At 40.4% G+C, this 14,343-nt stretch overlaps 1 protein-coding gene across 2 annotated transcripts; it reads right to left on the reverse strand.

The window, feature by feature from the left end:
* Positions 1–545: 545 nt before the first annotated feature.
* On the reverse strand, positions 546–14,161 carry bpnt1 (3'(2'), 5'-bisphosphate nucleotidase 1). 2 transcript variants are annotated; one of them, XM_033025376.1, is made up of 8 exons: positions 13,922–14,161; positions 7,995–8,099; positions 7,487–7,594; positions 5,069–5,117; positions 4,462–4,553; positions 3,356–3,553; positions 1,941–2,046; positions 546–766 (listed from the first exon to the last, which is right to left on the reverse strand). In XM_033025376.1, the coding sequence occupies exons 1-8, from the start codon at positions 14,039–14,041 to the stop codon at positions 618–620; spliced, it is 927 nt and encodes a 308-aa protein (XP_032881267.1). In that variant the 5' UTR covers positions 14,042–14,161; the 3' UTR covers positions 546–617. The 2 variants fall into 2 exon arrangements, with proteins under 2 accessions (XP_032881267.1, XP_032881269.1); XM_033025378.1 differs by lacking the exon at positions 13,922–14,161 and adding an exon at positions 13,428–13,529.
* Positions 14,162–14,343: the final 182 nt, after the last annotated feature.

A 14,343-nucleotide genomic window follows, 5' to 3' on the forward strand; every position in this document is an offset into this window, starting at 1 on the left:
GCTCCATGGTCGGATAGTCGGCGAATAAACCGTCTCCCGAACCTGGTTTGTCAGGTGAGGAGGGGGCTGTGGACCCCCAGCATGACCAAAAACAAGACCTGTCAAAGGGGGATGAACGTCTAGCGAGCAAACGGCTATCCACACTTCAGTAGAAGTTGCGATCACTGTCGTGCATAGCATTGTAAAGAATGATGATAAAGCACACACTAAAATCCTATACTTCCAGCGGCGGAGGTCCGCTGGAACTGGAGGACAGAGATGTCTGGTGCGTCCGTCACTGTTCTAGTTGGAACCCAGCACAAATGTGTCGCTAATGTTTTCAACGATGATGAATGAATGAATGGGTTGCCTACGGCATAAAAGCGGTGGGGCCTTAATTTCCAAAGGCCATTGGCACTAATACCAGCAAACAGTGGTTTAAGGCTAAAATGGACGTAGGAGTTTAAACAATAGCAGCAATCTTGCTTGTTGTTCTCAGTGCTATAGTACGTATCAGAAAGTGTCTCTGAAGATCAATTGCCTTGTTATAAAAAAAAAGAACAATGTCCAGGCAGCAATAATTTTATTTGAAAAAAAAGACACAAAATTAAATGGAGAATATTCAGATTATACATTTTTTACGGAATAAGGGCCATTTTAACAGACTCAGGAACACGACTTGCATAATAATCAAAATTCTTCAACGTTGCAAGGACTCCAGCCGAGTTTACATGCTTCACATCTTTGTGATATTGGAAAGAATTCCCATGAACGTCTGTCAATTTACCTAAAAAGGGTAAAGAATTATGGTGAAAATATGGCAAAGCTTTAATTTATTGATGGTGCAATATTTGAAGAAGATAACCCAGGCAGTATCTTATTATTAGAATCCTTATTGAATTCAAATATTAATAGTTGGGTTTTATATGCTGGCTTGCTTACTTACACCTTGACTCCTGGGCATTAAATTACAGTTGGGTTTTGGACATTTTGAAAAATAAAATCCCCAAGGAAACACCTTTGCAGAGATGATGTCACACTGTACTATACTGCCCTTTATCACACGCATGGGGGACAAGATTTATAAATGGAATCTCAAATGCTACTTTCTAGGGTCTTGTCATCAGTAATCTGAAGTTAAAATGGCAGTTATGTTGCTAAGTAGCGGAATCCAAGCTTAGTAGAAGATGGTTGCACCTAAATAACTAGTTTCACTTTGACTTTCTGTATGCAAACTTTCACTCAATTAGCACATATTCAATGACTGGCAAGGGGTTGGGAGAATTTATTTTCAAACTGCCTCTCGTTCATCTAGTACATCAAGCAAATAGAATAACATCATAATATGCTTCATTGTGGTTGGACTGAGAGTTGGTAATATTCGTATACTTTGAAAGGTGAGTAACGGGGAGGCACTAGTTTTGTAGCATCTGTAGAATTTACTCCTTATGTTATGTGCAGAATCAGATGGGTGTGACTGTCTGATTATACACAGAATAGGGGAAATTCCAGTGTGATGTAAAAAAAATATCTATAACCGCCAAGGAAGATAAATATTGTTTGAGTTGGAAGGACAACTGGAATTTTAGTCCTGGCACAAGAGGCTAGCCAGTGTTGGTGGGGCATGAGCGAACAAATAAGCACAGTGCTATTTTTTTAAAAACAATGACAACTATTTTGAAATCAATAATGATGAGAAAAGAGGGTACCCTTTGCAAAAATGGTATGCTGCTGTTCTGAAAGTTAAGGAAGCACCAAAGGTAAGGAATGTATTGAACATGTTTGGAAGAATAATTGGGACAGGCGGAGGTGAGGATCAAATCATTTAGACTCACTTTAGGATCAAAAATATAGTAAAGATTTTAGAGATTACCTCGTGATAGGGGACAGATTTATAATCTTTGCATAGTTCTAAAACAAACCTGAGACTGGTTCTGATGAACTAATTCAGACCAACCTACCTGAAAGAGCATGAAGGATGGCTTCAGGGGCACAAGTGTCCCATTTCTTACAGCCTGGACTAGCAAATATATAAGCTGAAGCCTTCCCTTCTATAAGTTGTAAAACCTGCATAAATAAAAACAAAATATCTTAGATTAAGAAAGGCACAATATATAAACTTCAAAATCAACTTGTCAATTAATGTTATTTTGTACAGTGTCAGTGGAGTGTGATTGCAGACTGAAGGAGTCCAACAAACATTTCAGCTACAAGAACATCTGTAACATAGAAAAATGTGCTAAACTAGAATAATAAACAATAATAATAATTAAGGAGGAAGAACAATAAGGATGCCAAACCCAAGTGGAGAAAAGGAGGGCTGATCAAAGATGTAGTGATCTTTAAGTGCATGAAGATTAACAGCCAGCAATATTTGGAAGAACTCCTGAGGATATGGTGATGGTGTAGCAAACATGAAAATGAAAAAAACAGATGTAGGATAGGAAACTTTTTTGAAATAGCAGGTGGTAGAACGGTGGTCACAGTGGCGCAGAAGTAGAGTTGCTGCCTTACAGCGAATGCAGCGCCGGAGACCCGGGTTTGATCCAGACTACGGGTGCTGTCTGTACGAAGTTTGTACATTCTCCCCGTGACCTGCGTGGGTTTTCTCCGAGATCTTTGGTTTCATCCCACACGCCAAAGACGTACACTGTATGCCATACAGGTGTGTAGGTTAATTGGCTTGGTAAATGTAAAAGTTGTCCCTAGCGGGTGTAGGATAGTGTTAATGTGTGGGAATCGCTGGTCGGCACGGACCCGGTGGGCCGAAGGGCCTGTTTCCGCGCTGTATCTCTAACTAAGCTAAAAATAATAATAGGCAGCAATGAAAACCTAACAACAGTAGAGTCTGAAATTGGTGAATATTTGAATGAGGGTTTCAAGAGTATATACTAGCAGTATTAAAAGAGTGAGGATACAGGATTATAAACGGAAATCAGTATCATGCAATCAAGAAAGTAGTCATGGAGAATTCTGGAATTTGTATCAAGGGTTGAAAATTTTAACCATTTCCTAGAAGAATACATCTCATTCAAAGCATAATCAATATGGCAGTCTTAAAGCAGCCAAGAGCTCAAGAGAGGCATTGAGAGTAACATTAGAGAACATTGCTGCAGGTAGTTGAAAAGAAAGAGAAAATAATTCCCCCAAAAGTTTGGTGAGAGGAAAGGAAATGCTACCAACTTTGCCACAAAATTGATGTTCTGCATTCCTGGTAACATTCTCATAAATCTCCTCTGCAACATCTCCAAAACCATGAGATAACATGAAGTGGGACTACTTGAAGTTAGAATACTAAAACAAGGCTGATACTGGTTTTGAACATCATTAAAATTTAAAAACGACATCCACAATCCCCCCCCCCCCCCCCCCATACCTTATTGCCTGCTCCTCCAACTCTTATTACTTCATCAACATTCATTGCACTGATACAGTCATTGACTAGCTTGTTGCAGTGGGAACGGGATGTAGTGACAATATGTTTTCCTGCTGGTACTTCTTTCACCTTAATTCCAAAGACTCCAAGATTCAAACCCCCCCAAATGGTCCGACCAACCACAGCATCAGCTCCAGCCTGAACAAATATAAAATATGCAGGCAATTTTCTGACATCAATGATTCAATTATACTTTATTGTCTCAAAATTATCAACATTTATCCTAGCAACGCTTGTTCTATTCAAGTTTAAATCCATCAATTGGGAGCCAATTATTTTGTACTGTACAAAAAATATATATAATTCTTAAAACTACAATATAGCCAAAGATATTTTGGTAATGTCATACCACATTTTCCTCTATTTCGAAAAACTGATTTTGTGGAAATGGTGGGTGAAGGGGCGGTTTTGATAAGTTTTCTAAAACTGGAAAATGCAACATTGGGTTGTAAGTTACTCAAGCGGAATATGAGGTGCTGTCCCTATAGTTTGCCTGTGGCCACACTCTGACAATAGATGAGACCAAGGGCAGAAAGGTCAGTATGGGAATGGATAGACAATTAAAATGGTTAGCAATCTGGAGAATCCAGTATATATTATATACTATTCTCTTATTGCCATCTCCTTAGCAAGAAAACCAAGTAATTGAAGCTTTCTCATTACATTCAAATCATGAGATTTATTTGTTATTTGACAAGAGCCCCAAACGACTCTCTTAATAACAGATAGTGCTTAAAATACTGAGGTCAAGCAGCAGCTAATAAATAACAGCAAATGTATTGTGTCACTTGTAAACCTTGGAATCCAGTCTATCACAAACACCCCTTTATTGTTTACTCCTTACCCCTCTTTTCAAGTTAAAAAAAAAGTTTCCAGTTCAAATGAAGGATCATCAACCTGGAACACTGAACTATATTTTTCTTTCAGACATGCTGCCTGACCTGTTGACAGATTCTAGCATTGATTTTACTTCTGAATTTCCATGATCCACGTTTCCTCAGATTTCTACTTTTCCACTGTACAATCTTTGAAAAAAATAATCATACCTGATAATTGTAATATGGCTGATTGATCACGCCAGCTATTGCTTTACCTCCACAAGCAATTCCAATAAGCACAGTCACATGATCTAAAAAGCCTGTGGATAAAAATATTTAAATTACCGTAAGCATAAAATCAACTTCATATCTGGCCATCCGACGAAAGGCACAAACACCTTGTTATATTAGCCAAAAGCTAAGTCATCTTCACTGTGGCACAATATAGTTGATTAAAAAAAAAAAAATATAGAACAAAAATCTTGTAAGACCTGGAAAAAATTAAAATCTCAAAATGCGGTTTACCACAACTTACTTACGGATGCAAGAAAAAGAGGTAAGATTTCTAGCCTGCTTTCATTCCCAATCTGGAAAATACTGGCAGATGTATTCAGCAATAGAAGCAAAGTTGTGGTCTTTCATGGCATCTGATGTCAAAATTTATTTTGTTATTTTGTCTGGAGAATAATTTATCTCCAGATTTAATAGATGACTGCATTTTACATCAATAGAAGTCAATATTTTCTCTAAATGTGCCATTTGTTTTACCTTTTGGTTTCACAAACTTAAAATATTGTTTAGATCTCTAACTGATACTAAAAAAGCACAACCTTACCTTCAGTGAATTCCTTTGTACCATCAAGAGGATCGACCCAAACCACTATCTGAAATGTATTAATTATATTATCTTTCATTCTTCTAAAATACATCATTACATAGCCTAAAAAAAACAAAACTTGGCTATCATTCCTAGTTTTCTTTCAGTATTTAAAAAAAAAATTCCCCCCAAATTACTTCCAGTTCTGTTACATCTTGACCCCATATGGAGTACTACAAGCAGTGCAATGTCAACAAAATATCTGGACTAAACGTAGGATCATATTCCATGGAATTTAAAAGTCATTTGATCAAAGTTCAAGACATTAGGACAACCAGGTAGAGAGTATTTCTGCTGGTGAGAAGTCCACATATTAAATGGTAAATTAAGTTGAGAGACAGAATTTTCAACTGAAGTTAAGGGACTTTTTACACACAGATTAGTAGATGTTTGAAACTCCATTTGCCTAATAGTAATAGAGGAAAGGTACATTTTTAATGCTTAATTCTGATATTTACAGAATCTTGTTAACAAAAAAACATCAAAAATTTGAGGGAATAGGCAATTGTGTGAATTTAGGCAGTTGATCAGCCATCTCACTGCACTACAAACATGCTGAAGTTGGTAAATGATATCCTTTTTCTAAGTTTTTCCATATTCCTATTGATGTAAAAGGAAGCCATTCAATCCAACAAATCTATTTTGGTTTGTATTGTCCATTTATTATTGTAACATGTAAAGACTTTCTGTGTGATCCAATTAAATCATACTACACATGATTACAATTAAGCTATACTCATGTACAAATGCAAAGTGACAAATACCAGCGTGCAGAATATAGTGTTACAGCATTATAGCTACAAAGAAAGTACAGATCAAAAAAAGTAGTGAACGGGCTGCAAAGAGGTAGGCTGGGAAATCAGAACGACACGCTTAACTTATGAGAAAACCGTGGACTAGTTCTGATAGAATAGCAAGAAAAGCTGTTCCTGAATCTGGCTAAAATGTAGGCTAATTCTCCAAGCAATCCCAGCAATCCAATTCACCTGCAACATATTCTCACACACACATCCATTATCACTACTAATTCTCCCAACAAACTTAAACTAGAAGTAATTTGCAGAGGCCAAGCAACCCAATGGAAACTCACACGGTCACAGGAAGGAGCAAACCACACACCACCACTGTCTCTCCAAGAAACGGATGGATCAACTGAAACAATTGGAAGCAGAGATTCTTATTCTATAGCCACAATTTATACATATTTATATGCAAGCTCATGCACTCTTCTTTCTTCAAAGCTACTTGGAGTCAAAAAATCATGCAGCATGGAAACAGACCTTTAATACTGTTTATCTAAGCTGATCCCATTTGCCCGCATTAGGCCCTTTTCCCACTAAACGTTTCCTATCCATGTAGCTGTGCAAAAGTCTGTTAAATGTTGTTCTTGTACCTGCCTCAACAATTTCCTCTGGCAGCTTTTCCATATACCCACCACACTGTGTGAAAAAGCTTTCATTGAGGTTATTATTAAATGTTTCCCATCTCACCTTGCAGCAATGTCCTCTTGTTATTGATCGCCCTACTTTGGGGAAAAGACTCTGCATGTGGATCCTATTTATTCCCCTCGTTATTTCATACATCTCTGGAAGATCACCCCCGAGCTTCCTACATTCAGAGGAATAAAGTCTTAGCCTCCCCAACCACTCCCTGGAGTCCTGGCAACATGCTCGTAAATCTACTCTGCAGTCTTTCCAGTTCAATGTCATCTTTCCTATAACAGAGTAACCAAAACTGAGCACAATATTCCAAGTACAGCCTCCTCAGCATATTGTAGAACTGTATAATATACAATGTCTCAACTTCTATACTCAATTCCTTGACGGGTGAAAAGTCTTGGCACGTAATCCAACTGAGAATGCCAAATATATCCGAGGCAAAACTCCAAAATTACTACACAGCTAACCCTCAAAAGAATGTATAAAATGGGAAGGGAAAGAGCCAGATCCTGCAAATTCTTATTACATCTTCGCACTTTTCTCAAATTAGGTTCACCTGCCACAATTAAAATTCAATGGCAAACCACAAATAAGAAATCAAGCAACAAGGTTATGCCAAATGTATATAAACCTGTGCATATACAAGGAATTGCAGATGCTGGTTTGTAAAAAAAATTATGGTGGGGGTGGGGTGAAAGTTGGAAGAGAGGATGGGCAGCACAAGGCCTGGCAAGTGATAGGTGGATACAGGTGAGGAGCAGTTTTCATAGGCAGATGGTCAGACATTGTCCAGAGATGAAAAGACAAAAGGAGTGTGAGGTAAGGATGCCTTGGGGAGATTTCACAGCAGTAGATACAAGGAACTGCATATACTGGTTCTGTGAAAGATTTCCCTTCACCTTGCAGATTAAGCACCTTTAATCTCATCACAACTCACCTCTTCTTCCTTGAAATGGCTGTACTGAACTGGACAGGAGTACTTCAACACTTCTTCACATTGGCCACTTTCAATTAAATCTTCATCAATTTCTTGGAAAGGCAAATCCTACGAACAGAAATGTTGCCATTATTAAATAGATGTTTTCAATGACTTACTTCATCATATTTTCACCATATAATGGCGCAGTGGAGCAGTAAGTGATCCTGATTATTCAAACAGCCCAACAAAATTTACAATAATCAGGGCATTTTCACCATTGATCTTGCAGGTGGATATCTTGCCGGCAAAAGAGAACTGTAATGAACTAAATACGCTTCTTCAACATAATCAACAACTTATTAAGGAACAGTTGGGAATTGAGATATAATTAACATGGCAGAAGTTCTCTGCTAAATATAAATACTTCCAATATTGATAGTAATAAGGGGCTAGAAACTCAAGAGATAGAAAATCTAAGGAAAATTCAAGGGGAAATACAACTTTAACAATGTGTTAATGTCCTTACCTCCTCCCCAATTATAGTTAATTTGGGGAATTTACGTGCCAGTGATAAGCAGATGCTTTGTTGCACCAATCGATCGGCTTTTGTTTGTAGGTCATTGGCTCCAGTCTATATTGGAAATGTTAATAATATAAACCATTGATACATGTTTGTTTTTGTTTAGTACAAATGCCAAGTATAACATAGAGAATACCACAGAATATATTGTACATAATATTCTACAAAGATAAGGATACATGTTTGTTTTTGTTTAGTACAAAGGCCAAGTATATCAAAGACCACAGAATATATTGTGTGCTAGATTCAACATAGACAGGGATAATTGGAAGACATAACTCTAAGAAGCTTATTAATTAATGTTAACAACACTGATGGGATTTATTTGCATACCAACAGATTGAATAATGCACTGTCATGTTTGAAATAGATACAAGAAACAACAAATATATGTTGTTAGGTTCCAAGACAAAAAACTGTTTTGCAAATACAAACCCATGTCATATTACAGTACTGGTTTTGGAGAGAATTTAGTGTTTCATCTGTGGGCTTGTCCCTGAAAAACGGACCCAGGCTTGTCCTTGGTTCCAGCGGCCGCTTCTTTCTCATCCCCGGTCACGGCCCCATCCCAAGCCCTGGGCTCGGCTATCACTCCAGCTTGAGCACCAAGTTCGGCTCCAGCCAGTGCCCGCAGCACCACCCTCGCCACCAGGTGTCGGGCTTCGGCAGCCGCCGCACAAGCGCTGGAGTGCCCCTCCCTCCCGGAGTGTCCCGTCCTGCCTTGCGAGTCCATTGTGACGCCACGCGGGGTTTTTTTTCCGAAATGGGTGAGTTTTCGGGCTGTTTTTAATAGACAATAGACAATAGGTGCAGGAGTAGGCCATTTGGCCCTTCGAGCCAGCACCGCCTTTCAATGTGATCATGGCTGATCATCCCCAATCAGTACCCCATTCCTGCCTTCTCCCCATATCCCCAGACTCCGCTATTTTTAAGAGCCCTATATAGCTCTCTCTTGAAAGCATCCAGAGAACCTGCCTCCACCGTCCTCTGAGGCAGAGAATTCCAGACTCACCACTCTCTGTGAGAAAAAGTGTTTCCTCGTCTCTGTTCTAAATGGCTTACTCCTTATTCTTAAACTGTGGCCCCTGGTTCTGGACTCCCCCAACATCGGGAACATGTTTCCTGCCTCTAGTGTGTCCAAGCCCTTAACAATCTTATGTTTCAATGAGATACCCTCTCATCCTTCTAAACTCCAGAGTGTACAAGCCCAGCTGTTCCATTCTATCAGCATATGACAGTCCCGCTATCCTGGGAATTAACCTTGTAAACCTACGCTGCACTCCCTCAACAGCAAGAATGTCCTTCCTCAAATTAGGGGACCAAAACTGCACACAATACTCCTGGTGTGGTCTCACTAGGGCTCTGTACAACTACAGAAGGCCATCTTTGCTCCTATATAACAAGATTCCTCTTGTTATAAAGACCAACATGCCATTCTCTTTCTTCACTGCCTGCTGTACCTGCAAGCTTACTTTCGTAGATTGATGTACAAGGACCCCCAGATCCCGTTGTACTTGCCCTTTTCCATGCTTGACGCCATTTAGATAGTATGATGCCATTTAGATAGTAAAATGTTTAAAACTTTAAACGATTAAAAGTGCGGAAATATATGTGGGAATGCGACGGGAAGATGTTTATTGCCTCGACGGGAAAAATGTGAGTAGGATGTGTGAAAATGGGAAGGCTATGTGTTTGGAAGAAAATAGGAATTAACCAGATTGTGCCCAGATGACACACATATACATATACACAAACAAGAGAAGAATTTTAGTAAGTTATAGATAATAATAAAAAATGATAAAGGATAAGATTTGGAAACATCCCTTGCAGAGCATGGGCTAATCCTACCCTGTGACAAGAAACATTAGCCAATGGTGAATTGTTCAAAGGTGTAAAATCCACATGTAAGTGTTGTGCTGTGCGAATATAAAAATGCTGTGGAGGCTGCCAATCTTTGAAACGTTTTGGGTTCCCTCAAGAGTGTTTCCCAGTGCACATATTTATGGATTTGAATAAACGGAATTGTTTGAGAAACTCATCACTGTTGTATGAGCTGTTCTTTGTGTGTTCCTGTCTGAGACAAAACCGGTAACTGGGCCCATGTGAAGCCAGATTCAGGCTACAGGTTAAACAAAAAAATTCCCTTCTACAGTGGGATGGCCCATTGTTAATTAAAAAAATGTTTAACTAGTGAGATTCTTTGAACTAGTCAAACTCATACATCCTAGCATACTTATGGAAGAGGAGAGGCAAAACAACAGGATTGATGGAAAATTAATTGTTTGGTCTTTCCCAATCCAACGTAATCTGAGGCAATGGAAAGCATAGAGATTTAAAAATATGTCCAAGATTTTGTCAGGATTAGGTAGGCAAAAGAAAGCTGTTTGTGTTAACTAATAGTATAAAGTTGGGAAATACGGATTTATGTTTTGGCCAAGAGATACAGGGGGATGCGAGGAATTTACAGCAAGTGGCAAGGATCACAATCTCACTGCCTGCCGGTATGACAGGAATAGGGGGGTTGCACGTAAGGTCACTGGGTCATAGGGCTCGACGCACGGAGCCGCTAAATCCAACTGGAAGACATCCGTCACTTCCAGTATATGTTATTAATGCTAGAAACGCGTACTTTCCTACCTGTTAAAAACCGCCAAAATGTTGAATTTTTGCGCTGAAAAAAAATTGTGGGAGTCGGAGTTAGTGTGAGAGACATGTACCCAACTTTAGAATTCCAAAAGTGAAGCGAAATGAAGGTATAGAGACGTGAGAACTGAAAGGACAACAGCAGCTAAAGTGTTTGGTAAACATTGAAAATATTGGGAATTATCGCGTTTGCTCACTGCATTTCATCAAGTAAGGCATTATTTGTGTTTTTTCTTGATTCCTTTGGTATCTAAAAATTCTCAAAAGTGATAAATCTGGCTGTAAATTTTTCTTCAGATGCGTTTTCATTTTGTATGTAAAAACCCATGAGAACCATGGGGGATTAAAAAAAATTACAGCCAGATTTATCACTTCTGAAACTTTTTAGATGCCAAAGTAATCATGAAAAAACACAAATAATGCCTTAGTAGATGAAATGCAGTGAGCAAACGGCAATGTTCGCTAAGCACTTTGGCTGTTGTTGTCCCTTGAGCTCTCGCTTCTATCTACCGTCATTTCTCCTCACTTTTGGAATTCTGAAGTAGGCTAAATGTCTCACACGCTTATCCCGATTTCCATAATTATTTACAGCGCAAAAATTTACAATTTTGGTGGGTTTTAACGGGCCCACTACGCTGGAAACAATGGTAAGTGCCTACCTGCAGAAACCTACCTATAGAAATAATCAGGGATTTTAAAAAGATATCAGCTACGTGCTTGAGGATAATAAATTTAGAAAGCTCGAGGGAACAGCAGAAGAAATGAAACTGGATTTCTCTACAGTGAGCTCTCAAGACAAAGGTCAAAGGACATTTGTCACATTTGAGTTTTGAAATTTGAATTACCATGCAGCACACAAATAAGATAAACACAACACTATAGAATTGAACATAAAACATAAAACATCCCCCACAGCGGAATCAACGTTTCCCACTGTGAGGGAAGGCAATAAAAGTTCAGTCCACTCCTCTATGTTCACCCGTGGTCGGGGCCTATTTGAGGCCTCCGCAGTCGCCGCTATGGACGGCCCGATGTTTCAGGCCCTCTTGCCGGATGATAGTACTCCGGCGTCGGAAGAACATTCTCAACGGCTTCGAGTGTCCAAATCGGTCGCTTCCTACCGGAGACCGCGGCTCCAGAGGTCCACAGGCCAAACTGGGCGGAGCTCCAACTCTGGCGACCTCGACGAACGATCCCAGGCCTCCGTGATGTTAAAGTCAGCGCCGCCCGTGGCTGGAGGCTCTCCATGTACCTATCTAACGGTTCCTTAAGCGTTGGGATAGTCCCAGCCTCAACTATGTCCTCTGGCATTTTGTTCCATACACCCACCACCCTTTGTGTGAAAAAGTTACCCCTCAGATTCCGATTAAATCTTTTCCCTTTCACTTTGAACTTATGTACTCCGGTCCTCGATTGCCCTACTCTGGGCAAGAGATTCTGTGCATCTACCCGATTTTTTCCTCTCATGATGTTATACACCTCTATTAGAATACCCCTCATCCTCCTGCGCTCCAAGGAATAGAGACCCAGCCTACCCAACCTCTCCCTATATCTCAGACCCTCTAGTCGTGGCAACATCCTCGTAAATCTTCTCTGAATCCTTTCAAGCTTGACAATATCTTTCCTATAACATGGTGCCCAGAACTGAACACAATACTCTAAATGCAGTCTCACCAACGTCTTATACAACTGCAAAATGCCCTCCCAACTTTTATACTCAATATTCTGATGAAGATGACTGATGAAGGCCATGTGCCAGAAGCCTTTTTGACCACCTTATCTACCTGTGGCTCAACCTACAAGGAACCATGCACTTGCACTCCTAGATCCCTCTGCTCTACAACACTCCCCAGAGGCCTACCATTCACTGTGTAGGTCCTGCCCAAAGATTATAGAGTAGCTCCTCTATAATCTTTGGTCCTGCTCTTGTCAGATGTCCCAAAATGAAACACCTCACATTTCTCTGTATTAAATTCCATCAACCATTACTCAGTCCGCCTGGCCAATCAATCAAGATCCTGCTGTAATATTTCACAACCATCTTCACTATCTGCAAAACCACCCACTTTTGTATCATCAGAAAACTTGCTAATCTTGCCATGTATGTTCTCATCCAAATCATTGGTGTAGATGATGGTAAAATGGGCCCAGCACCGAACCCGAAGTCACACAACTAGTCACAGGTCTTCAGTCATAGAAGCAACCTTCCACCATGACTTCAAGTAACCCTTGCTTTCCCTCTCTCTCCATCCCTCCCCAGTTCTCCGACCAGTCTTACTATCTCCGACTATATTTTATCTCTGTTTATTTTGTTGTTACCTTCTCCCACCTAACAACGATCTATTCTACATTTTCCTTGATCTCCATTCCCTTTGTCCTATGTTCACACTTCCTTATCTAAATATCTCTTGACATCAGTCTGAAGAAGGGTCTCGGCCTGAAACATCACCAATTCCTTCTCCAGATCTGCTGCCTGTTCCGCTGAGTTACTCCAGCATTTTGTGTCTATCTTCAGTTGACATTGGGTATCAACCAACAATTAATTTAGCAATGTATAACTCAAATTCTTGCAATCTGATATATTCAGCACCTCATGTTCCACGTGGATAGCTCATAACCCAATAGTAAGAACATTGAATTATCAAACCAAGTAATTCTTCATCCCCCCCCCATGCACACCCAGTTTCTCCCACCTTCTCTTAACCCACCAGTTCCTTTTCCCTCCATTGTACTCACCATCCATTTCTGAGTCTCGTATTTCCCTTTAACTCTCCTCTTCCCCTTCCACCACATCCCTCCCTCCGACATTACATTTCACTCTTTTCTCCTTAGCACTTCTAGCCTTTGTCACTTTACTCCATCGATCTGCTAAAGCCCACCACACCTGTATTCACCTATCCCTTGCCAGGCTTTGTCCCGGTCCCGCCCCCACCTCTATTTTGCAGCTTTCTCCCTCAAACGCCAATCAGTCTGAATAAAGATCGCGACCAGATCCCGTCTGTCCACCGATGCTTTCAGACCCTCGGAGTTTCTCCATCACTCAAGAGTCCAGCAGCTGTAGTTTCTTGTCTGACATTAAAGCTGTATTTATCAATCAGGAATTCGTGGGCCAAAACAGCAGCTGACCGTTGGACTTGTTTTCTTCTCCTCACAGCCGGGGCAATGATCCCAGCGCAGAGCCCGTCCTATAAGGCCTAGCCAGGGCCCACCTGACCCCGGCAACAACCCACCTTCTCCACGATGTGCAAATTCCCTCCACTCAGTACTTGGTGAATGATCATCTGCGCCTTCTCTGCAATCGCGAAGGACGACGCCAGTAGCCTCATAAGTAAAGCCGGCTTCGTAGACATAATGAAAGGCAAGAGAACAACAACAAAAGGACCGATCCCCGCACAGTCCAACAAGCCGCCTCTCGCTTAGGGATCTGCAAAACACACATCCGTCTTCAGCCTCCTTCCTTCCTCACTGTAATTGACAGGTCAGAGGATCCACTGCGAACCTATTGCACAACTAGAGGATTTAAGAACCGAATCACCGCCCCCTGGCTACAGCACTTACAAATGAACAATGCACGTCAGGCGATCCGAAATTAATTCAAACAGGCAATTGAGAAATAACATGACTGCTAAATGTTTTTTTGAAAACAGACTGC

This window comes from Amblyraja radiata, chromosome 8 (genome assembly GCF_010909765.2).
Source record: "Amblyraja radiata isolate CabotCenter1 chromosome 8, sAmbRad1.1.pri, whole genome shotgun sequence".
In the NCBI taxonomy this organism is placed as follows: Eukaryota; Metazoa; Chordata; class Chondrichthyes; order Rajiformes; family Rajidae; genus Amblyraja; species Amblyraja radiata.